This window comes from Xiphophorus hellerii, chromosome 12 (genome assembly GCF_003331165.1).
Source record: "Xiphophorus hellerii strain 12219 chromosome 12, Xiphophorus_hellerii-4.1, whole genome shotgun sequence".
NCBI classification, from domain to species: Eukaryota; Metazoa; Chordata; class Actinopteri; order Cyprinodontiformes; family Poeciliidae; genus Xiphophorus; species Xiphophorus hellerii.
Window position 1 is genome coordinate 31,575,223 of NC_045683.1, and position 23,632 is coordinate 31,598,854.

The following is a 23,632-nucleotide window of genomic DNA, read 5'->3' on the forward strand; positions in this document are numbered from 1 at the left end:
CTGCTGTGTTGTCAGAGCACAGGAGGCCGTAAAATTAGCATCTGCTGAAGGGCAGTATCACTTGAGCCTGGAGGAGAGATAACGGGAGAGACTCCGGATTCCACAGGTATCTGTGAAATCTTATCTTATGTTTTTTCTTTGCCCAAATGACCGTAGAATCCAGGAGGCCAGGACGCAGCTGTTGGCTCTTTTGTTGAACCAGAGACCAAATGGCCTTTGATCTTTGGCGTAAATTAGGGGGAGTTTCTAAGTTTTTCTGAGTGTCCAAGGTAGCTTCCAGTTGGTCAACCAGAGGTATGCCTTAATTGAATATATTAAAAAGGAAAGACACACCTTCAGTATAAGAGTTCGTGCACAGGAGTAATAATTCAGAGAGCTGCCACTATTTTGCTTTTTTGCATCGGCTCTCTCCAAAGACGCATCTTTGTTTTTGTTTTTGTCTGTGTTTGTCTTTGTCTGTCTTTGTTTGTCTCAGGTAATGAATGTATATCTCTGTTCCTCTGCAGTTTTGTTGTTAATTCATACGTTGCTTTGTATGGGATTAAACTCTGTAACTCTGTGACGTTAACATGCATTGTTGTTTCCTTGTGGCTGCACGTCGCCCGCTGAGAGGACCCGGGAGTTTGAGGAAGAGAGAGAGCCAAACTTTTTTTACAAAGTTAATTTATAAATTATTCTTCCTTAATAACATCAAGGGTTCTCTTCTTTGGGTCTTTTGTAAGGCCTCATTTTAGCTAAATGTTGCAGACATTCCTGACTTAATCTTTCGGGTGATTCCCAGCTGCAGTCTCTCCTGGTCTTGACTTGGGTTGTACAGTCAACCTTAATATGAAAATAAAAACAATCTCTGTGAAATATTGGTGGAGAACCATTCTCCCAAAGCATTTAACAGCACATTTGCATACGTGTTTTTTAATGTTCAGGTGCCTGCTGCAACATTAGTGCACATGTATCATATTTCCAAAAACCATGAACAAAGATGTTCCAGTTGCCTTAAAAGCATAAGACTTCCAAAACAACTCCACGTTCCTGTCTGATCATACGATGTCTTACTGAATTGAACATTGTGTTCAATTCAAAATTAAGCAAATGATAAGTAATAACTGGATTATTCATATCTGAGATGTGAGTTTCTCCTTGTAAAAAAGCCCATTTTAATGATTTCAAACTGTTTGCTATTAAACACATCAAACCAACAGAATGGATCAGACTGTGTTATGAAGTACTTTTGTGATATTTTGAAGTATGCCATGTTTAAACAAATAACAGATATAACACGTGTAAATTAAAAGTCAGCCTTTTCATTGAGTGCCCGGTTATGTTTAAATGACGCAGAGAGTTGGGCTCAGCAACAAAATACTCCTCTGAAAACCTTCTGGTACGACGATTTGGAAAATGTGAGTAAAGCAGCTGGAGAACTGGCAGCACTATTGTTTTTGTTTTAAAAAAGGCAAAATGTCCAAGTCCATGAAAGTAAAATGTTAACATCCAAAGGTTAAAAACTAGCACACATTTACTCTTAAACCATCAGATTCCCTTTTCCCCAACGATGTAAAACAATAACCTGGCCAAATTCTTCAAATTCAACAGGTGGGCTTTTTAAACTCAGGTTGTGCTTTACATCTGCTCAAAACAAATGTGAGGGAACAAAACCACAAACCAGCGACCGCGTCGTTTATCCTGAAAACACAGAAATATATCTTTAAACACCCGCTCACAATACAGGACCATTTTCTGTTCATCTTTTCTGATGTTTTAACGCTTTGCGACGTTGCAGGAGACGCTGTTACAAATTCCACCATTGTCTAGTGAATGTAACAGAAACTGACAGGCAGGAATCACTTTGTTTAGCAGTGATTGTTTTACGCATCTAAAACATCTGTCCACTTTGAAAACAGAAGTAAAAAGTTGCTGCTTTCAGCAAGCTGTTCTTGACGTCAGCCAGTGTTTGCTGAGAGACGCACTGGCCACATGTGATGGATGACGCAAAATGAAAAAAAATACAACAACAACAAAAAAAAAAAAAAAAAAAAAAAAAAAGGGAAGAAGTGTAATCAGGTTCATGGAGTTCCAGTAGTTGCTAGCTGTGATCATGGTGCTGTCGGTCTGGAGCAGAGAATGAAAGGAAGCAGAGATGCAAATCCTCAGGGTTCTGCTCCTGTCTTTGAACTACGATGGTCGCTGCTTTCAGATGTGCTTTCAGAGGAGCTGAGCAAAAGGGCAAATCTCCATAATTAAAATGTGGTTACAATATAGATCATGATCAGAAGAATGGAAACAAGTGACTGAAAAGGCCTACCTCAGTACTAGAGAAGTAAAGATGCTGCTCCAACAGGGATTTCTTTTTTCATCTAACCTTTAATTACACAGTTGTAAAGTTGTTACAGTTACACAGAAAACAACAGCACAAGTGCTTATTAAGGATTCTTCTGGTTTCTTTCCTTCAGGTAGAAGCTGCACTGTTTTGCTCCCCAGGGCCTACATCCTCCCAGTTTGGGAAACACTTTAGGAAGGAATGAGCCGGACAGTTTCCCAGGAAAGAAAGAAGCCTAGTCACCTCGAAGAGCTGCTTTCGGTAGACAACGCTTCTTTAAATGTAAAGAAAAGAAGCGAAAGCTCTAGAAACAGGTTCTCGACTCTGATACTTGTCTGTTTGGACAGAATCCTCTCCAGCAGGAAGTGACCTTCTGTAAACTCCTCCAACACATAAACATAGAAACTGATGTTCTTACACTGCAAATGCAAACATTGAAAATAGTAGACTTAAATCAGTTTTCATCAAATTTCTATCGACACTCACTTTTAGTAAGTTACATGGAATTTGTGGTTAAAAAGTCTCTCCAACTCACTCTATTTGAGCTGGATTAATTCAGAAAAAGTCAGTTTTTGATAATTGTATTTTGATTCAATACTTCATGCATCCAAGTACATATACTTTACTTGGGTGTTTTTTTTCATTTCTGGAGCAAGTATTACATATTTATATAGTATGCATTTCAAATATTTGATGTAATTAGTAATTCTGTGAAGTGGGAGAGGGGGCTGCTTGGTGGAGCAGAGTTAAAGTGCAACCCACATGGAGGCCTTAGTCCTCAACGTGGCTGTCACAGGTTCGAATCCCGGCCTGATGATTGCTGCATGTCTTCCTCCTCTGTCGTTATCCACGTTCTTGTATGACCGCTCTCAAATAAAGGCCACTAGAGCCAAAAAAGCCATACTAACAAAAGATGGACGCATGGCACCGAGTTGGACCTCTACTTCCTGCAGGACTGCCTTAACTCTTTGTGGTGCAGCTGCCAGAAAGACGCCTGAGATTTTGGTTCCTGCTGACACTAGCACTACACAGTAATAGGAGATCTGGTGTCTGCTGCCCTATCATGTTAATCCCACATTGTACCACGGCCCAGGTGCTCTGACAGGTGGAGACTGGAGGCCAGTGGAGTGCAGTGAACTCATTTCCATCTTTATTAAACCTGGATAAGATGATTTGAGACATGGTACCGTTTCCTGCACGTTTCACCTTAAAATTATTTTTATCCTAGCCCTTGTCTCTATGTTATTATTACTCTTTGATTTCTGCAGTGTTGCTAATGTTTGTCGTTTATTGTAATCCTTCCATGTGTTCTTCCCTCCCCTCATTCAGGGAATTCATTCTTAGTAAGTCACCTGGTTAAATAAAGGTTAAATAAAACACCAGCTGAAAGTTGTGGTTGAAATCAAGACTTGACATCTGTTTCCAACCTGTTGCTGTTCAATTATAATAAGCGTTGGAGAAGTGAAAGCTCCACTTCTTGTTCTCCACTCCGTGCAGAGCGTGGTCAGCTGCAGTCCTCTTGATTCAAGGTGCCACATGTTCCCAGTTGGCACTCTGCATCCCACCATCTCAAAACCGGCAACCCCATTCTCATCAGACACCAACAAAGCGTTTTTATTTTCTCCTCCTAATGTCTGCTTACTGGAAATTTCCCGTTTTTCGGCTCATCGTTTGCTGTGAACCACAAATGTTTGTGTATTAATTCCCAGAAGATCAGCAGTTTCTCAGACCAGCCTTTCTGGCAGCAACAACTATTCCACATTCAGGCTTGCAAATTAAAATCTTTCTTCCTCATTCTCATTTTCAGTCAGCATGTCATCCCCAGCAGCACATCTCCGTGGGTAAATTGACGTGCCGACATGCGACTGGCTGATTGGATATTTTGTTTGCAAATAAGCAAAATCACATATTTATATACTAATGTGCGGAGTGAATGTAAATGAGGGATTTAAACTGGAATATTAGGAGAAACACAAGTGAAACAGTTAAACTCATTTTTATTTGAGAGTTGAGCTCTGAGTTTCAGGTCTTATTTACACAGTTTGGATTGTTGCAGTTCTGATTTCTGGGCGCTCTCAGTCCTCCGACCGTCTATGTGGCAAAGTAGGAAATAAAAACAATAGAAAAAGCTGACAGCAACATCACGCCCAGAGAGGGTCAGCGCTTGTTGAGTGACAGTGCACACACAGTATCCTACCTGTACAATAATCGTGCTACTATTCACATTCATCTGTACATTAAGAATTGTATTTACAGTGATCACATTAGGGAGAGAGAGCCGGTACCTGAGGAGTTACTTCCATGATTAGCTTTTTACTCGTTCACCAGAATAAAAAGAAGCGCATCCGGCCAGTGCTGGCCCAAATAACAGCAGGTCCCTCAGATTCCCGACCGGGATCCGGCGGTGACCGCACTGGTTTCACAGCTCACTGCTCCCGCTGATGCAACACGGCTGGAAGTGGTCAGAGGAAGCAGCAGGCTCCATAACAACAGGATCAACACTGGAGTTGTGTTTACGTTTCAAACATTAAATGGCCTTGTCATTTAAGTCACACCACACACCCTCCACATAACTGCGAGCCATTTTTATGAAGGTTTTTCTTTTTTTTTTCAAACCTTTGCTGAGGTAGGCAGCAAAGAGCAGATAAGATTAGAATTTTATGGCATTTTACGCAAGCCCAAGATGTGTCACTACCCCAGCAGTCGCGCAACAAGGGGACTTTATAAAAAAAAAAAGGTGACTGCTGTTTCTTTAAGAGAAACACACCTCTTGCACGCGTTCAAGTGAGCCGACACACTTTAACAAAACACAGGAAGCTATAAAACAAAAAGGTGAGGTCACTTCACTCGGACTTTCTCCAAAAGCGCACAAACTGTACATGGAAACATGTTGGGCGAGTAAAAAACACCGTTCAACAGCACACCGGATAAAAAACACCATTGAGGAACACGTTGGAAATGTGCAGCAATTTCTCCCAAGAATGAAACGTCAACAAATAAATAAGAACAGAATAAAAATAATTCATTAAATAACAATCGTTGTCTCAGTTTAGGATAGTCTAAAAAGTAATCTGAGTTGAACTTAAACTGCCCAGAGTCCATTAAAAAACAAAATAAAATATATATATCTATGAAATGCTAGGCTCCCATAAGTCCTCTCATTGGGTTCAGGAACATCAACTAACAGGTGTATGCTTTGCACCTGTCACAATATTCCAATTTACAGAACAACAGTGACCCCTGCAGGCTCTTGATTGCAATAAATCATATTCTTTTTGGAAGCTTTTTCACTGTTCATCCATTTCACAATCAAAATATATCAAATAGTGCTTTCTCTCTCAGGTGGGAACTTTGTATCCATTTCTCTGATCTCGAACATCGTCTTTGTCCTTTTCTGTCAGTTTGCAAAGAGGTGCCATTTCTCCAGAGGAGCGGGTCAGACGTTAGGGAGCTTTCGATTTGGTTTGTTCCAGCAGCTTCATGTCATCTGTAAATCTAGGAGTCTGATTTGGGGCTGAATGGCGGCGTTAAGCCTTGTAGTTGTTTGCCTGTGTGGTGAGCGCCAGCTGACCGTTGGGTGCCACCTCTGTGGCCTCGTCCTCCAGCAGGCCGGACACGTCGGCGTTGGGGATGCTGTCATGGTAGCTGCTGAAGCTGATGTTGTCCTCCTTCAGCTCGATGGTCCAGAAGGGGGCGTTGAGCTTGCGGTTCTGGTACTCCCGGTAGGTGTACACGCCTCCCACGAAGCCCAGCAGCAGCACCACCACCAGGATGATGACGGCCAGGATGATGACTTTGAACTGCGTCCATGAGACCTCCTTCAGGGCTGCTGTGGTGTTGTCAGTGGGACTGCTCAGGCTGGTCAGCAGGGCCTGTGTGGTGGTGGTGGTGGTGCTGCTGCCCAAGGCGGCGCCGCCGTTGTCGTTGGATCTGTGGACTGGGTTGCCTTTGGTTGCTGTGGAGGTCAAAGTGGTGCTGGTGAAAGGTGACGTTGGGGAAGACCCGCCGGACGTGGGGGTCTTGGTCGTGACCTCTGCTGGTGCTGGTATCACCCGTGCTTCTGAAGAGAGAAAAACATTTTAAACTTCAGCGAATCTTAATTCAAAGTGAGGTGGCCAAGAAACCCACGATCCAGAACAAAGGCCGGGATTCCCCCCCGGAAAACTTGCTAAACCAAGAACACTGTCCAAACAGAACATTTCGAGAGAAAGGTGGTGCGTCGGTTCTGCACAGGTGCACAACAGGGAGCTGCAAGAGCGTGTGAAGATGAACGTGATTGGTCGGTGCGCTCCCCCTCCCCCCAGCCTTGTTCCTAGTTTAATGCTTTAACTATAAACCCATCTTTGGTATCATTGTTTCTGGTGTATAAAAACCCCTTGAAATAACAAGGAACACTTAGCTTGGTAGGTGGGGGGCAAGTAAAGCTCAGTGACCACTTGGGAAAAACCTGAAAGAGTGCTGGGTCTTTTTTGTTGTTAATAAATCTGAAGATTCCCTTGACATTGTGTTTTTGTTGTTACCTCTTTCAGCCGTTAAGTGTTCTTTTTTCCTATTCTATAACCTCCCAACCTTTAATGTGTGGGATGAAAATCTCTTTTCAATCCCTCAGGTGTTTGGGTTTTTTAAAAAAAAATACAAATACAATACATTAAATTGTCCAAGCAAGTTTTGTCAAACACCCCAAGGTCAAGGCTAAAATATTGAATGGCCCTTCTCTGTGGCAGCAGCCCTAATTTGGAGTAACCTTCCCCTGGATCTTTGTTCTATTACTGATCCGGGTATTTTTAAGTCTAAACTTAAGACTTTTAATACTATGTAGGATTGTGTGTGGATATTGTATTGTTTTTTGTCATGTCATATTTTTAATATAAAGTGCTTTGGTCTTCCTGGCTGGTTGTTGTTAAGAGCTAAATAAACAAATCAATCAATCTTTAAGTTGAAGTCTTAAAGATCACGCTATTGACAGAAGCGATGCTGCTGCTGCTGCTGATGATGAACGCTGAGAGACTATTTTTCTCCAGAATGCCTGGGTATCCTCTGTGGGATGCCTGGGGCTTTCACATATTTTCTAAAATACTGATAATTTTATTCATTAGTTGCAAAAGAGAATCCTGTGGAGGAACTTGAATCCAATCCTGCTTGTCCAACAACAGTGTGGTTCTGACTTATGAAAGGATTTTAACATCCAGTCCTAGAAGCTATACTGCAAAGTTGCAGCTACATGAACCACAGAACTTGTGGTATTATCTTTGTTGCCAAATGAGGCTAAAGGAAAGATGCTTGGAGAAAACAAAAAAGTCCAGGCCAAAGAACCTGGGCACCTTATAGATCATTGAGTTGAGCTTGAGCTCACGATGAGACCATTCATCAGACACAAAGACAATGTCATCAACAAGACAATGATCCCAAACAAAGTAACAAATCTACAATAAATGAGATAGTCGAGTTGTTACAATGAGTCAGTCAAACTCCAGACTTCCATCTGACTCACATACTTAAAGGAGCTGTGCAGAAACACAGTGAACGGTGATGTAACAAAGAGCGTGCCTAACTTCATTCAAATAGCACCAGAGTGATTTTCTCTGAAGTTGGCTCTATGTGATGCTGAGTCAATGGTTGAATTTTTTTTTTCCACTCACAACTTTTTAACATTGATTTTGTGTTTGCTCATTAAAAGTAATAGTGTTAAATCTTGATTTTGTACACTTGAGATTAGGTTAAAAAAAATTAGAAGACTGTAACAAAAGCATGTCCTGAGGTTCTGGCCTTACTTGGACGGGTGCAGTTGTGTGCTCTAGCGTCCCCTACGAACCCAGAGGCGCACTCATGGCACCGGGACCCGGAGGTGTTGTTGATGCATCTCAGGCAGCTGCCGGTTTTAGGGTCGCAGAGCTGGGCGGGGCCCAGAGGGTCCGCGTTGCCGCTGCAGTTGCACGGTGCACAGGCCCCGGACGTGTTGTAGAAGCCAGGGCTGCACTGGTCACAGTGCGGGCCGCTGTAGTGGGAAAGGCACCGCTCACACACGGCAGAGCCGCTGGAATCTGAACAAGGAAAGAGAGGTTACCACGTCAGCTGCTGATCACTGCTTGAACCAGGAAGGCTTTCACTGATGATGCTCAAGAGTCCCAAAATAAAAGGGATGGCTGTTGATTAATTAACAGAGAAAATTCTAAGCAATACTTCATGAATTCATACAGATTCCTAAATGTGTATGAACATTAAAAAAAGAAGATGTAGAAAAATACAGCAATAAGACACAATTGTGGTACTAAACCTCAACCTGAAAAACCCTTAGATCAATGCAGTGTTTCAATGAACTCTTAAAATGTGCCTTTTGCCACTAGGGGGCCCAAGATGACTAGATGTGAATGTGGAAGCCATGTTGTGTCTTAGCTGGTTGTTTTCTCTCAGGTATGATCATGGAAACATGGACTGCTGCTGAGTCTCCTGAGGTCAGGTCACACCCTGCCTCTTCATTTTAATATTCTCCACTAGGCAGGCTGACTGACCCAAACTTTAATAGATAGACATGTGGCAAATTAAAGGGGAAAAAAATGTTTGTTTCACAAAACTATGAGAGTAACAAAATAAATACAATCTGAAATATAAATTTATTAAAAATGAGAAGATTAAAAGACCTAGAGAAGTGGTATGTCTGAAATCATCCTCCATCATTATCCATAAAAACATCAACACACCCAATGAGGGAAGGCTTTTTGGAATCACACACACACACACACAAACACACGAGGAGCAGTTCTGGAAGCCTCCACATAAAACAGATTCATTTGTCATTAGTTTGTGTTATTATGATTTAAAATCAAAATGGCCCCTGCTGTGTTATGAGGCAGAACTCTGTAACAAAGCATAATGGGCAGATTTGATGTAAATTCTGATTTTATTAGGAACTGATCTCCTTTCAACACAAGAACCATCACTGCTTATTGGAACCAAGTGTTCTTTGTTTCCAAGAGTCGGCTTTCTCTCTCTGTAACATGACACTACCGCCCCTTCTAGCATGTCGGCCTGGAGATGCAGTATTAACGGCGCTCCCTGAGGGGGAACCTTTTCACCAAACATCGTCTTACTGACAATCAACAAGTGTCCAACAGGCCTGCCTGGACCTCTGAAGGTGGTCTTGGTGGTCCTGCGGAACAAAGGGAACAGGCAGCAGGGAAACATCAATTCATCACCCAGTTAGTCAAACGTGGGATCTAAGCCATGATTGGAACAGGTGCTGTCTGGATTCAGCCTTCACAAGTAAACACAACCAAAGTGGAGATGTTTACATCCATTCATCTTCAGCATGAAGCTCACAATAAGTCTGGCTTTTTCTGTGGTGGGCTGTGAATACAGCGAACACCTTCAACGAGTTTTAAAAGCAAGAATCAGGTGCGGCAGTAGGAATTTGTTGTGGATTTTCTCTAAACCCCACTGGTTTAAAGTGACACATACAAGCTCAATTATGTGAATAGAACTTCAGCTGTTTTGTTTCTAAGAAGCTTAAAATTGGTAGATGACCAAAAGTAAAAGCACTCGGGATGTGAATGAATCCCCGGGCGAGATGGGATTTGGATTTCCTCTAGCATGTTTGTCCAAGAGTTCCCCCCCCAAGAGGCAACGCTGTACCTCCAGACTGTGGCATTGGGGATGTAGGGATTTAATCTTTCTCCTTTTATAACAAACAGCCACATGCACCTTCTAAATACAGCTTTCAGTCTTGTTCTAGAAGATATTTTGTAAAGAGCAGTGGGGACAATTAGAGGTAGCTAACAAACTTACTTGAGCTCAACTGGCTCGTAGCTTCAGTGATTAACTCAAAACTTACACCGATTCCATTATAGGTCTTTCAGCTACAGATCATGTACAGAGTACGTAAAGGGCACTTATGAGGACTTAACCTGGCTATTGCTTTCCTATTCCACTCATTCAAATCTCACTCCACAGACAGCCTGAGATTTCTCCCATTCACATGGATTTCTCAGGTAGAATTCTTCCAGCCCAGTCAGCAAACAGAAGGAGAAGTTGTGAACAATGATGTTGATTTTCTGTGCTGTTTTAGAACTGTAGCCTGCCTGTAGTTTTAACAGCAGCAGCAGAGGAAGTGAACGTCTGTGTTGGTCAAGCTTCCCAAAATGAAATTAACATTAACAATCGCCGCATTCAGATCTGCTCTTCTCTCTTTGCAGTGGAGGCATTTTCCAGTAAGCTTCTTACAGTCTAACAGCCACATTATGTATATCATGGGCAAATATTAGTGACTGGGTAAAATTTAAAACTTCAACAGAGTCCATGACTGCAGGAAACAATCGTTTCTCAGTAGCCGGAGCCCAGGCCCTCTGGATGAAGTAAAGTTTAAAATAAGGGGGTCGTTTTTACCAGGCTAATGAGGACTGGGCTGTCTTATACATTTTTACATTTAACCTGTAAATACTGACTAATTATCATACAAACAGGGTATCCATAACAACATATTAAGGCTTCGTTTAAACTGATTCGCATTTTTGTTGCGATTCAGTCGCTTGTTTACTCGTCTCCAGTGATCAGAGTCTCAAACACCGACACTTTTTGAAACCAGGTCTCACACTGAAATCTTTTAGAAACACCCTCCACAGATGTGAAAGCACACATTCACAAAGCGCAAGTGTAGGGTTTATTCTACACTCATACGCTGTTTGGGAATGAAAGGGCAGATGACAAAAACAATGGTATATAGCCTGTTCAGTTTAACGCAACTAAACATACTGAAGTGTTAGGTGAACACTTGGTTCATCAGATTCGGGTTACTATTTTCTAAATGAGGTGGAAGCTAGTTAGGCAGAAATTAAGGCTCAAAAGCAAAAGAACGTTTTGATTACATGCTAAAATTACAGCACCATCTAGGGACCCAGCATGACAACTACAGCAGATTCAACGTGTCTTTGCGGTCTCATCTAAAATGTGGAACTTTTCCCTAATCAGCATCTAAAAAAAATGGCTGTTTCCAGACAGCAGTCTCACCTAAGAATGAGATTCCAGGTCCTAGTTAGGTTACTGCGGAACTGCAGTGTGCGATTAGCTACTGGTAGTACAGAAACATACATGATAAATATCATAATGTCCCAGAGGAACCCTGACTGCACTTTGTCAGTGTACAACTTAGAAGCATTGCACAGGAACCATGTGAGTAAAGGCTTGTATCAAGCTTGGCTAGCTGAAACTGGCTTCCAGTCAACTATTGGACTATTACAACGAAGTCCAACAGCCAACTCCTCTCACCTAAAATATAAAAACCAGTGAGAGTGGAGCTCAACCCTAGGAAAGTACCTCAGATACCAACTGTGAAAAGCAGACTGATCCTCTGCAACAGTGTGGATCCATGATGGAACCAGTCTGCAGTGGAGCTACACACAGAGCTATCTGCGTTGCCCTGGCCTAGTTGTAGGTCTGTCTAGAGTAGTCATGTGACTGCGCTGTATTCCAACAGTGAGCAGTCTGCTCCTCATGATAAGCTTGATTTAACCTCTGCTGGGGGTTCAAAGGCATCAGCCTGTAGGGTTGGGTTACATAAGAGAAAAGAGCTGCTGTGCACAGCACCGCATGGGGCCGCCAGGCCTGACCTGCTCCCTTATCCACCGTCCTCTGCTTTATACGACACACGAACTAAAGGTCTGATAAAGCCTGAGATGCTCTGTTTATGTAAGAGTTCCTCTCCTGTTTAGGAAAGAGGAGAAGAGAGGAGGACAGATTTCTGCTGATGTTCAGGATGAGCTGTCAGAACTGAGCCAAACTATACCACTAGGTGAAGACACAATCATAAATTGATGATTTAGTATGTGTGACCCACATTCTGTACTGGTGCAGTTCTCCACTTCACCTCTCTGAGTGTCTGCAGGGAACTAGTTTCATCCACCTCAACAGGGTACATTAGCACATCTAGGAAGCTCATCCATGTTTTAACGTGAAGTCAGGATTCTCCATGGTGGCGTCTTTTCATTTGTCACCGATGCCGAGGAAACCACTAATATACGACTGCTTCTCTCTGGTGTCAACCACCTTCCACAGTCACGCAACCTACTAACGGGAACCAGGAAGGACATTTTGATCATCTCTTCCCTCACTCAGTTTCTCCTGCAGTGATGCTGTCTAAACAGAGAGCGATGCTAGCCCATCCCCCCTCAGTCTGTTGCTGCCTGTCTCTGAAACGGCCCAGCTGTGCTCACACTGTCCCTGCTCAGCTCAGCCTGGTTTATGTCCCTTCCACTTCCTCCCACGTTGTGCAGTCTCCACTCGGGCCCCGAGCAGGAACCAACGCCGACCGCCCTGGTGCATCTACAGCGTGGTTGTTGTCATGCGGGGAGCCGCCAATGGGGGGCATCAGTAGCTGCCTATGGGAATGACTAGCTGATGCAAAGCTAAATAAAAACTGAATGGTTCACATGGAGTTTGATGCAGATTGGCTGTGATCTAAGTCACAGAGTAGTGCTGCGATGTTTGAGCCTGATGAAGTGAAACCGTGAAAGGCCAGTGACACACAAAACACAACACATGGCTCCACGCCAAGCTGTAATTAGGGGGTCCTGGCAATGGAGATAATCTCTAGTCTCTATTCACCTGCTTACATCATCTCCCCATTATGCTGTGTTGTGTTTAAAAAGGGAAACACTAGCAGCCTGGAGGTGAGTATATGGGGTCATGTGGGCAATGTTAGAGATTCTACATTCCAGACCCAGGCACTAATCAATGGTGATGTGAACAAACTGCTACCTTTTTTAGATAGCTGAGACTTCTTATCCCCTCTATATCCATAGAAACATCTCATCACACTCCGCTACATCAAATAGTCTTTATAAATGACCACTTTACTATTTTTGGTAATAAACTAACAATATCAAAGGCATCTATTAATTTGTGGAGTCTTGTTAGTCACACAGTAAACAGCAAGAGAAAGGAAACATTGAGTAATCAGAACCATTTCCTTTAAGTGTTAGAGTAGTGATGAATTATTTAGATGTCCATGATTGTACTACAGGTCCCTACATGTTGGGAAGACGTAGTAACCAGCCTGGAGCTCTGGCAGTGCGGTGTATTCCTGCAGGGACACGCACCTTTATTCAGGTGTAAAACAAAGCTGCTGTTACATTTTTTTCCACGAGATTCCCACAATACTGGTATATCTAAAAACACATCTAACCTGGGTCAGAAAGTGGTAAAATGAAACACATTTTGTGCATTATCAAAACTTTGAGGTATGTGTTGCTTTAAATAAGCAAAAGTTTTGAATAGTGAATGTATATAGGGATGAAGCGTGTTAAATCCCATTGTTCTACTGCTGCAGGACAAGCTACATTACACATGCCACCATTTCACCAGAAACAAACACTAGGGTTTCTTTCGTCTATATTTAATGAACTGGAAATGTAAATTAAATGCTCAGTACTAGTTGTGGGATCTGATCATAATTTTTATTGAGTTAATTGTAGGGTCTGTAATTAATTAATCAAATATTAATCCAAAACTATCTACAAAATCAGCTATGTTTTCAACTAAAAAAAAATTACCCTTTTTGCTGCTAAATTATTGAATAAATATGAGTTCAACAACAAAGATATTAAACTTTTTAGTTGTTCTTCCGGTTCTTCAACCATCAGGTTTATGCAAAGTTTTGTTCTAGCCACTCGGTTTTCCAGTGTTTCAGGAACTCCTGATCATTCACGGAAATCCTTTAGAAATGTGGCCTGTTCATGCTGACATTAGCGTTGGTGATGTCTGTGCTGCTGCTGCTACATGTTTAGCATTGAGATGCTATTTTAAGCTTGAATAGCTTCGTTGATAGGCTAACTCCTTCTAGCGCAACAAAACAATAGTTTTTTCCAGTGTTCAATCAGATTGTTTCAGAAGCAGAAAAGATGCCCCAGTGGGGCAAGAGAAGCAGCTTTGTTGTCCATCACTGCTTGTGCATCATATTTACAGGCGTACCGTATCAGAAACACGGACAAAGGCTCCGGCTGGAAAAAATTTTAATCATTTGCATTAACATTTGTAATGCGTTAAAATCTACGTAATTAATTAATCGCAATTAAAGTATTCATGTCTCAGCCCTAATCTGCACACAACCCATGAAATGGTGGTAAATTAAGATTATTTTCTTCAGGGGTGCTGTGGTGGCGCAGGGGCAAAGCAGGACCCACGTATTGAGGCCTTAGTCCTCGTGACGGTGGTCACAGGTTCGATTTGCCGCATGTCTTCCCCCTTTCTCATTACCCTGTTTCCTGTCGAACTACTTTCAAATATAGGCCACTAGAGCCAACGAAACCTTTTTTAAAAAAAAAGATTATTTTCTTCTAAAAAAGCCCCAAAGTCATTTAATACAGCATTCAGTTTGAGAAACAGACGGGTCATCCTTAAGAAGCTGCAACTAACATAAACAGATCTCTATAAGTCATGCACTGTACCATTAATTATCTGCACTGTACTCCTTTGTGTTGAGTGGTGTATAAAGCTGGACTCTGAAACAGCAGCAGCCAACAGAAAACCAACGAGTATGCAGGAACTAAGTTAGACTGAGTCTGCCTAATGCTAACAACCAACCATAGGATTAGAAGGAGAGCGGGGACTGACCGGTGACACAGGTGCCGGTGGAGGTGGAGTTGGAGCAGGGGCACGGTGCACAGACTTCGGTCGGGGCGGCACCAGGACGGCGGAAGAAACCCACCTTGCACTCCTCACAGTTGGACCCCTGGGTGTTCCCCTCACAGTTCAGGCACACTCCTACGGGACACAGCAGACTTTATGTGAATAACTGACATTTTTATGATTTGTGTTATGAAAATCAAATCAGCATGTAATAAAAGTTTTCATACAAATTCCTCAATATTTTCCTGTCAACAACAGGTCTGGTGCTCCTAAAAGCAGAATGCATTTACATGAATGTATCTTCAAGGAAAAACATAAATACATGATTTCACGAAGGCAGTTCATGTTTTGCAACATCAAACTTTGCTGTGGGAAGATATCTGAGCAGGAGGGGTAATGACTGGGTTGGTGGTGGGTGCTGTGGTTGTGTGTGTGTGTGTGTGTGTGTGTGTGTTTTGAAAATGTGCAGAATTATAAACAGCTACATGAAAATATTATAATGCAATATGAATTCAAAGCATGCTAAGTTGTTTTGTGGGTTTTCTTGTCTAAACATGGGCATTTTAAAATATGTTCTTAAAAACATAATGTCAGCAAATGTATCTTATGCTTCTGAGCTTATGTCTCTCAGTTTGGGAATATTCAGCAGCTGCTGCTGATCAAATAGTGACATGATTGGATTCTAGTGTTGAAAACACTCCAGGTCTTCCTTTAATCACTGTTAAGCATTTCAACTAGTCCATCTCAGAGTTTAAGACAAATCCACTGACAGGTTATTTCGGTCAGTGAGCCCTCTGCAGGAAGGTGCATGTACTTTCTCTAAGCTCTTAAATAGATTCCACAGGAACATCTGAAAGATCTAATCTTTTGTTCTTTGGAGCATTTATTTGGGTATCTGAAGTCACCAGTGACTTGGATGGGTGAAACATCACAAACCTACAGGCCAGTACAAGAACCGAGAAGCTGTTCTCCATCCCAGGGTTCTGGAGATCTTTACACGTGCTCTGGGAAGAACCTTTTTCTGTTGTGATGTACAACAATAACAATAAATGCATGACTGAAAAAATATTAGGTGATCCAGAGTTTCTCTAATGCACAAAAGCTATTTACAGTATATATGCTGCAGCGGGAAGGCACAATGAAGACATCTCATAAGGGTTTTGAGTTTCCAGTGAAATATGAGATGTTCTGGCCAGTGCAAACTTTGTTCTTGTTTATGACAAAAATCAAACGTGTATATCAGTTCTTGCAAAACAAGAAAACCCTTACAAAGCCAACAGCTCCTCTCACTTCTAATCATGCTATCTTGAATAGACCTCCCAATAAGGAAGCTGTAATTCAACTGGCTGTGCTTTGCTTCCATAGTATTATGAAAAAAAAATAATACTAAGGATGCCCCAATATGGTTATAGAAATTTTATTGGTCCCAGTCATGGTGCTTTGAAAGGATCAATGGTTATAACAGCAAAATACTTTGCTGATCAATTCTGGTCTGTGGCTTGTCTTTACAAAAATGAACAATGGCTGAGAGAAACATGAAAGAAAAGAACAATGACCTGGACAAAAAATGACAGTCGAACTGTGACCTATTGCATTCTTGAAAGTATTGAAGGAAATATCACTGTTGTGTATTTAACAGTGACTGTGAATTATTATGCCTGCATAGTGACAGATGAAGGTTGCAAACATGATTCCACCTAGATCTGGGCATAGCAATTAGACAAAAATGAAGGAAGTTGATTCGCTGGTAACGGAAAACCTAGGAGACGTTAGTTCATGAACCTTTGTTTATTCTGAGAGTCAGAATTAGTACGATTTATGTGAAAACAGTTGATGATAAACTGAACAATCCTGTTTGCAGCTTTAGCTCTTATGCTAGCTGGACACAAAATCCCTGCAGTCCTTTCCTTAAGTCCAGAGTTTTTGGGGAAACGTTTGCACCATGTTCCTGGATGAACCGCCCTGGGGAAAGTCTGGGTCGGGTTTTAGAGGGACCTGAGCTTTGTTAATCCACAGCGCAGTGACCACTGAGCCCAGGAGAAGGCTGCAGCTCTCCATCTGCCCCTGCATTAGAACGGGAGGACATATGGCTTCTTACACTGCCACCCCCACAACACACACTGTCCCCCTCTGCCTCTTCTCTCCATCAAGCCTCTCATTCTCTATCTCTGCTAGTTTCTTTAAGTATCTGAGCCTGACTACTGTAAGGTGAAAATACTTTCTGATGATGACAGGAGTCTGTTTTGTTCTCGAAGTCTGAAGTATACAGAGTGAAAAGGAGGGGTGAGTTTTCTTCGGATTATAATAATAATAATTTTATTTGTAGTGCTCTTTATATCTCTATTTGAAATCTCAAAGGGCTCATTCATATGCTGATGATTTCAAGCTACAGGATTGTAGCTGCAGCTGCCCTGGGGCAGGCTGACAGGAGTGAGGCTACAATTTTTTGCGCCATCAGCCCTTCTGACCAACGCCAGCAGGCAAGGTGGGTGAGGTGTTTCGCCCAGGGAAACAACCGACAAGTGCGGACCGGGAATCTAACTGGCGATCCACCTATTGCACGGAGAACTCCTACCGCCTCAGTCGCCACATGTCTTCCACAGCAACAGAACCTTCTCTTGGGTTAAGCTAAGGTTGAAGAGATGTTGCAGAATCCCACAGATCTGCTCTGCTGCTTCAGGCCTTCAGGACTCTGACACCATCTGGACCTGCAGTCTGGTTCCGGTTCCGTCTCTCCAACTGCCTCTTCACCTGACTTCTAGATACAGAAAAGTGGGAGGAGGAACCACAGGGGGCAGAGCATCATCTCCTGATTTGATTGAAGTCAAGCTTGAAGAAGCAGAAGAGTCCATGACTGAGGTGGAAGATGGAACATCTGAGGTTTGACAGGAAAGCCGAGGGTCAGAGGAGGGTGGGGTGTCTGTTCGGCCTGACTCGATGTCCTTTCAGCGTGGCTCTCAGAGAGCATTCCAGTCTGGAGCCTCAAAACAACCCTGCAGGGCTTCTTCAGCCTCCTGTGACCACTTTCTCACAGTCCTCTTACTTACAGGTCATGTCTGAACACGGTTTGTACTCCGAGCGGAGAAGATTTTGCTTTAGAGGTGTAAAAATCCTTCATATTAGTATAACACAAATCCAATGTCTTGTTTTGTCTGGTAATGTGCAATTCTAGAATATAGAGTTCTACCCTAACCCTTATCTTAAATAACACTGGTCACTGGATGAGGAGATGAGGATATGTTGTCACACCACTCAGTTTTTCTTACACTTACTGACCATGAGGCTTTGCGGTAAAAGACATAACTGAAAATGACATCTTGGTGAAATGTCTTCTATTTATGCTACCTTGATATTGTTTCATATTTAAATAAACAGGTGTGGACCACTAAACACAGTGGTACATGTCAAAGAGAAATGGACAGCAGTATCTGAGGATCTTTGAGGCTTTGATGGCTCAATAAAAAATCCATTAACCAATAATGTTATCACATAATCTGACTTTGTCATAATTTTTAGACAAAAAAAGAAGAAACTTCAGCCTATTTTACTGACTACATAAAACCCAAAACGATGCACTGAAGTTTGTGGCTCTAATGAGAAGAAATGTGCAACGGTCCAAGGGGTGTGAATACTTTTGCAACACCACAACTCTAATGTATATATCTGTCTTGTCCCCCAGTAGTCCCTCCCAAACTCCATTTAAAGCCAGAAACTGGGAAGTAAATCCTGTAATTACCTTGGAGCTGTGGGTTAGCTGCTGGTGGAAAAAACGTCTGTGGCTTTATCTCGGGTGTTGCTGTTCTTATACTTGTTCTAGCTTTAAACATATTTAGGCCAGGGAATATCCATTTTTATGTTCAAAGGTCCAAATTGGATTTCTGGATAAGGTCAAAGGACAATTAGCGAGGAGCAAATCCCATTTAGTTCATTTGTTTCCATCTTACAAGAAGCAGAAATGACATAACTTAGACATTATCAACTTAGTTACTTTTCATGTCTCACGTCTTTCCTTTACACATATGAATAAACAAAATAAACAAACTGAAGCGCTGAGACCAGACCAGCTGAGGTAAACCTGACAGCTAATCTGAGACAGTTAGAATACACAGCACTGCCTGTCTGCAATCAGCTGCCACAGCAAACTCACTATTTTCATGTATTCCTTTTTTTTTTCTTTCCAAAATGCATTTCATTTTTCAAAACTCTTACATTTTACAAAGTCAAGACATTATTTGAACTTATTGATTTGGTAAAAAGTATGAAATCATTAAGTTTAAATAAACAATTTACAGCATTTTTTTAGTTCAAAAATAGAAAAAAATATAACAGAGCAGCAGGATTAATTAAAAATGTTTGCAACTCAGTTTATCTGAATTGAGCAGAAAAGAAAACAGGTATTTGCTACGCTACTTCAATGTACTAACAACACTACCCTTAAAACATATAGCTCTGTCATTTTTTCTCTTACTGGGGACATATAGCTACAGAAAGTCTTGAGTAAGGAGCATCTTGCTCTGAGGAAGATCTTTGCACAGGGAGGAGTTAGCAGGAAAAGCTGACCTATCAGGCTGACCTTTTAACCTCTCTTTGTTGACATGTCCTGCTGCTATTTCTGCTCTGACATTTCTATTTTTGAAAATTGTACGTTTGTGGTATTAAACCCACATATAAGCACATTCTACAACATTCCATGGCTTACATGTGTAATTCAACACACAGCAGACAGATGTCTGATCTGGATGGGGATCAGACTCCCAACAAAGGCTTTGACAGGCTCTGCTGGTGTACTGATCTAATCAGGTGCTGTTAAAATGTTTGTTCAGATTCCTCAGGTTTAGTTTATTTTTAAAGCAGGTCCTGTAGATCTGCATTGTACAGCTCGGTTTTGTTTGATTGTATATTTGATTCTATCCAGAGGTTCTCACACTGATGAAACACACACTGATGTTTCTACACTGAAACCTAAAAAAAAATAAAAATAGCCGTTCTGCCTCATTCACTAGAAAATACAAGCAATCTGGAGAAGCAAAGTCTTTCCCTCCTAACTCACCAGACTGTGGGTGGCAGTAGTTGGTGTGGTTGTTGCATTGGCAGAGCCGGCAGCCAGTGTTGCTGAAGTGGAAGAAACCTGGGTGGCACTCATCACACTTGGGCCCGTACACTCCCGTCTTACACGTGCAGGTCCCTGAGCTGGAAGGAAGAGCCGCAGAAAAACAAACCCGTCAATAAACATGGACAACAGAACCAAAGCAACAACAGCCATCCTGAAGTTTGGGTGTTAGAGCTGCTGCTTCAGAGTCTGAAACACAGCTGAAGCAGACACACATGCCTTCCCTGCTGACTCCAATCCTAAAACTGGCCCAAAGGTCACGTTGTAGCCACCCTGTTGCTGCTTTAAAGTTGCAGTATGTCACTTTTATAAAAACTATATATTTTTTTACATATTTGTTAAAAATGTCATAATATTGTGACAGCATGAATTGAGACAGAAAATGTGTGGAAAACAATAAATCAAGCTCCTCTACTACTCTCCCAGTGTTAGCTAGAAACAACCAATCAGAGCCAGGAGGAGAGTCTTAGCGCTGTCAATCATGCAGTCCATTTGCATGCCGCTGATGCCCCTCCCCCTTCCTCTCTGCTCCCGCTGCGGCTTCTCTCTGTCAGCAGAGCCTGTCATTAATGCTCAGGCTAGTTAGCCTTTGCACTTATGACAACAGATAAACCGTTTTCCTATAAAAGTAAGTTGTTTCTTGACATTAGCACATTGAGCAATGAGTACATGAGATGATTGACAGCACTAAGCTCCTCCTCCTGGCTCTGATTGGTTGTTTTTGGTTGGGAACGGTGCGATGTTTCAGATAAGCAATAAAAGCTCAGGATGGAGGTGGAGGAGATCCATCAGATTATCTGTCTCAAACTGTCACACCAAATATACAAAAAAACATTTTTTATAAAAGTTACATACTGCAGCTTTAAGTATTTATCAGCTGATCACATGCTGATCAGTGGAGCTCTGTGTAGCAGGGAGCAGCCCTGATTGTTATCAGACAGTCATTTCTACGCAGCTGAGAATTCTTCAGGTCTCAGATTGTGCATGTAATTTTATGCCTATGTGGATCTGTGGCGGAGCAGAGGAAATGATGCTGAGTCAGAAAAGTGCAGATATTTTTAGTGTAACCACTGGGAGCGATGGCTACACTAAACACTGACTCTAATGAGGAGAAAGCAATTACTGAAAGAAAAACACGTTCTCACAGCTGACTACAGCCTGCTGCTGCACATTTAAATTCCTGTTGGGATGTTTCCATTTTACAATACAGGAGGAATTCATCTTTTTTTTTTTTTTACCTTCCTTTCTTTATCAGCAATGCAAATTGAGCTGGTGAGGCCAGGAAACTGAGCAAACAGAGGCGTGGTATTTAAATGATACTTCCCAGATTTGTCAACGGCAGACTGAACGGGAGTTGAAGAGTATGAGGATTTCAGCAGCCGTTGATAAATGACACCCACTGTGTGTTTGTTTTTAGATAGCAGTCAGAGCCACAGAGTCCTGCAGGCAAACAGATCCACGCTGCAGCAGCTATGATGACATGCAGCAGGAACTCTTGAGTCAGATGTGGGTCAGATCCGGTCAAACCACTTATGCCACAGCAGGTTCCTTATTTTGTTCTTCCCAACTGGAAACTTGAAAAAGGCAACTTCAGGGCCTAAAGATAAATGCCATCACCTAGGCAACAGGTGTTCTTTCTTGATGACTTTTCATTCCCAATTATGTCATTTTGACTCTTTAATAGACAAACAAAGGATCCTGGGTTGTTTTAGTTGTTTTGGGGTTGGATTTATTGATTCTAGTTTCATTACTGTTCTGTGTTCCTGTGTCTCTTTCTTTAATTAGATCAGATTTGTTTCTGTTTTAGCTCCTACATTTATTTTTTGTGTCTAGTTATTCTTTGTAACTAATTAATTGTAAGTTTAATTATGTTAGACTTATTTCCTAGTCCTCTCTCTCTCTTCAGTGCATCAGTAGTATTATATAATGTTGTAACTGTGTGAAACTGCCCTCCGACGCCAGGTAAGGTAATTTCCTAGGAAGAATGCAAGACGCTACAAGCCCAGACAATGGACTCAGAAACATAACCAGGGCACAATGACTTCCAAACAACTGGGGTAAATCCAAAGTGACAGGGAGCACTTTCCAGAAGCGTGTGTGTGGGTCTTCACATAAGGAGGCCTTTGTTAAAACAACAACACTTAATGCAAATAAGGAGGCCGGGGGCGGAGCTAAATTCAGCGATGCCGGAGACCAGCAGGTCAGCAGTCCTTGTTTTCCTGGCCACACACACACACACACGCTGGAAAAAACTAAATATTCATTTGCTGAATCATGACCCTAATACAGACTCAGAGCATCGAACTGCAACATGAAGGATAAAAACAGATGCACACATGTACTTTTTATATATTTATTTAACATAAATCAAAATCCTAAATACCAAGCAACATAACTAAGAAATAAAAATCAGAAAGTGGAAGAATACAGACATCACCCAGAACCTCAAAGAGAGCCCAGACACAGGCCCTGTTCCCCAGTTAAATCTGCATGTCTTTGTGAACTGTGAACTTTGTAAACGTCTGCAGCTCCAGACGCTGGACCTATCCTCTAACTTAAATTTACCATAACACACCTTCCATGTTCAGTCAAAATATATACATTTTCATTTTGCTCCATCCAGCCTGAACAGAAAAAGGTAGAGATGAACTGAACCAAGGGATGCTGAGCTGCTCTGAACAGGAAGCAGCCTGTCCTTAACAGAAGCTCCACATCTAATCACCATTCAAAAACACAGTCTTTGGTGTGGATGTTGCTTCTGCACTAAGAAGAGTTCGAGTTAGCTGTTTCCAGAATCAAAAAGTCTTTTAAAAATGAATTCAGAGGACGTTCAAAAGTCATGAAACATGTAGAATTTGGAAATGTTGACAGCCTTTAGAAACAGGTGAACACTTTCTACAGAACATACACATAGACTGATATAGTTGTTAATAATAACCATGACAGTCATGCAAGGCACAAATATAAAATGCTAAAGAAAAGTCAACTCAATGATGCTTTTGTCTTTGTTGCCCATGTTTATCACCTGCTCTCTGACTCACGCAGTGTGACATCGCCTTAGCGCCTAAAATAATAATAATATAAAAAAAACAGATTTTTTGGCAACATTATTCTAAAAGAAAAGTTGAAACTGGATGAAACTGGTATTGGTAGGTTTATGTTTTACTAAAACTGAATGCTGGAAAATTGGCCAAAAATCTTGGATTTGTGCAACACACACTGGTCACTAAGCTAACAGACTCCCACAATGGTAATAGATTACAGCTCACACATAATAAAGACAAAATGTAGGTGAGAGCCAACTGGGAGTCGACTGAGAACCACGTTTGACATTCTTTGTTTGGTCTGAATCAATCTAGATGAGCCTTCACACCTTCAGGAATGTTTTTGCTTTTTCTAGTGGTTAGACACATCAGAAGAAGGAGAATGTATTGATCAGTATAGGGAAACCCAACACATGTCACGTGATACTAATAGCCATCCACTTTCTTAAAGTAAAACCCACAGGGGCAGTTCCTTTTAAACATGTCTATAATCATTAAACAAACAGCAGGATGGAGAGATTCAGAAATTCCAATGCAAGATTTGACCAA

General features: G+C 41.8%; 1 protein-coding gene across 1 annotated transcript in view; it reads right to left on the reverse strand.

The window, feature by feature from the left end:
- Positions 1-4,294: 4,294 nt before the first annotated feature.
- LOC116729581 (multiple epidermal growth factor-like domains protein 9) overlaps positions 4,295-23,632 on the reverse strand; it is a 35,607-nt gene continuing 16,269 nt past the window's right edge. The window contains exons 3-6 of the mRNA XM_032578225.1: positions 19,980-20,119; positions 14,915-15,064; positions 8,086-8,355; positions 4,295-6,374 (exon numbers count right to left, since the gene is read on the reverse strand). Coding sequence (XP_032434116.1) covers positions 5,842-6,374; positions 8,086-8,355; positions 14,915-15,064; positions 19,980-20,119 — 1,093 coding nt within the window. The 3' untranslated portion in view covers positions 4,295-5,841. The remainder of the gene's footprint in view (positions 6,375-8,085; positions 8,356-14,914; positions 15,065-19,979; positions 20,120-23,632) is intronic.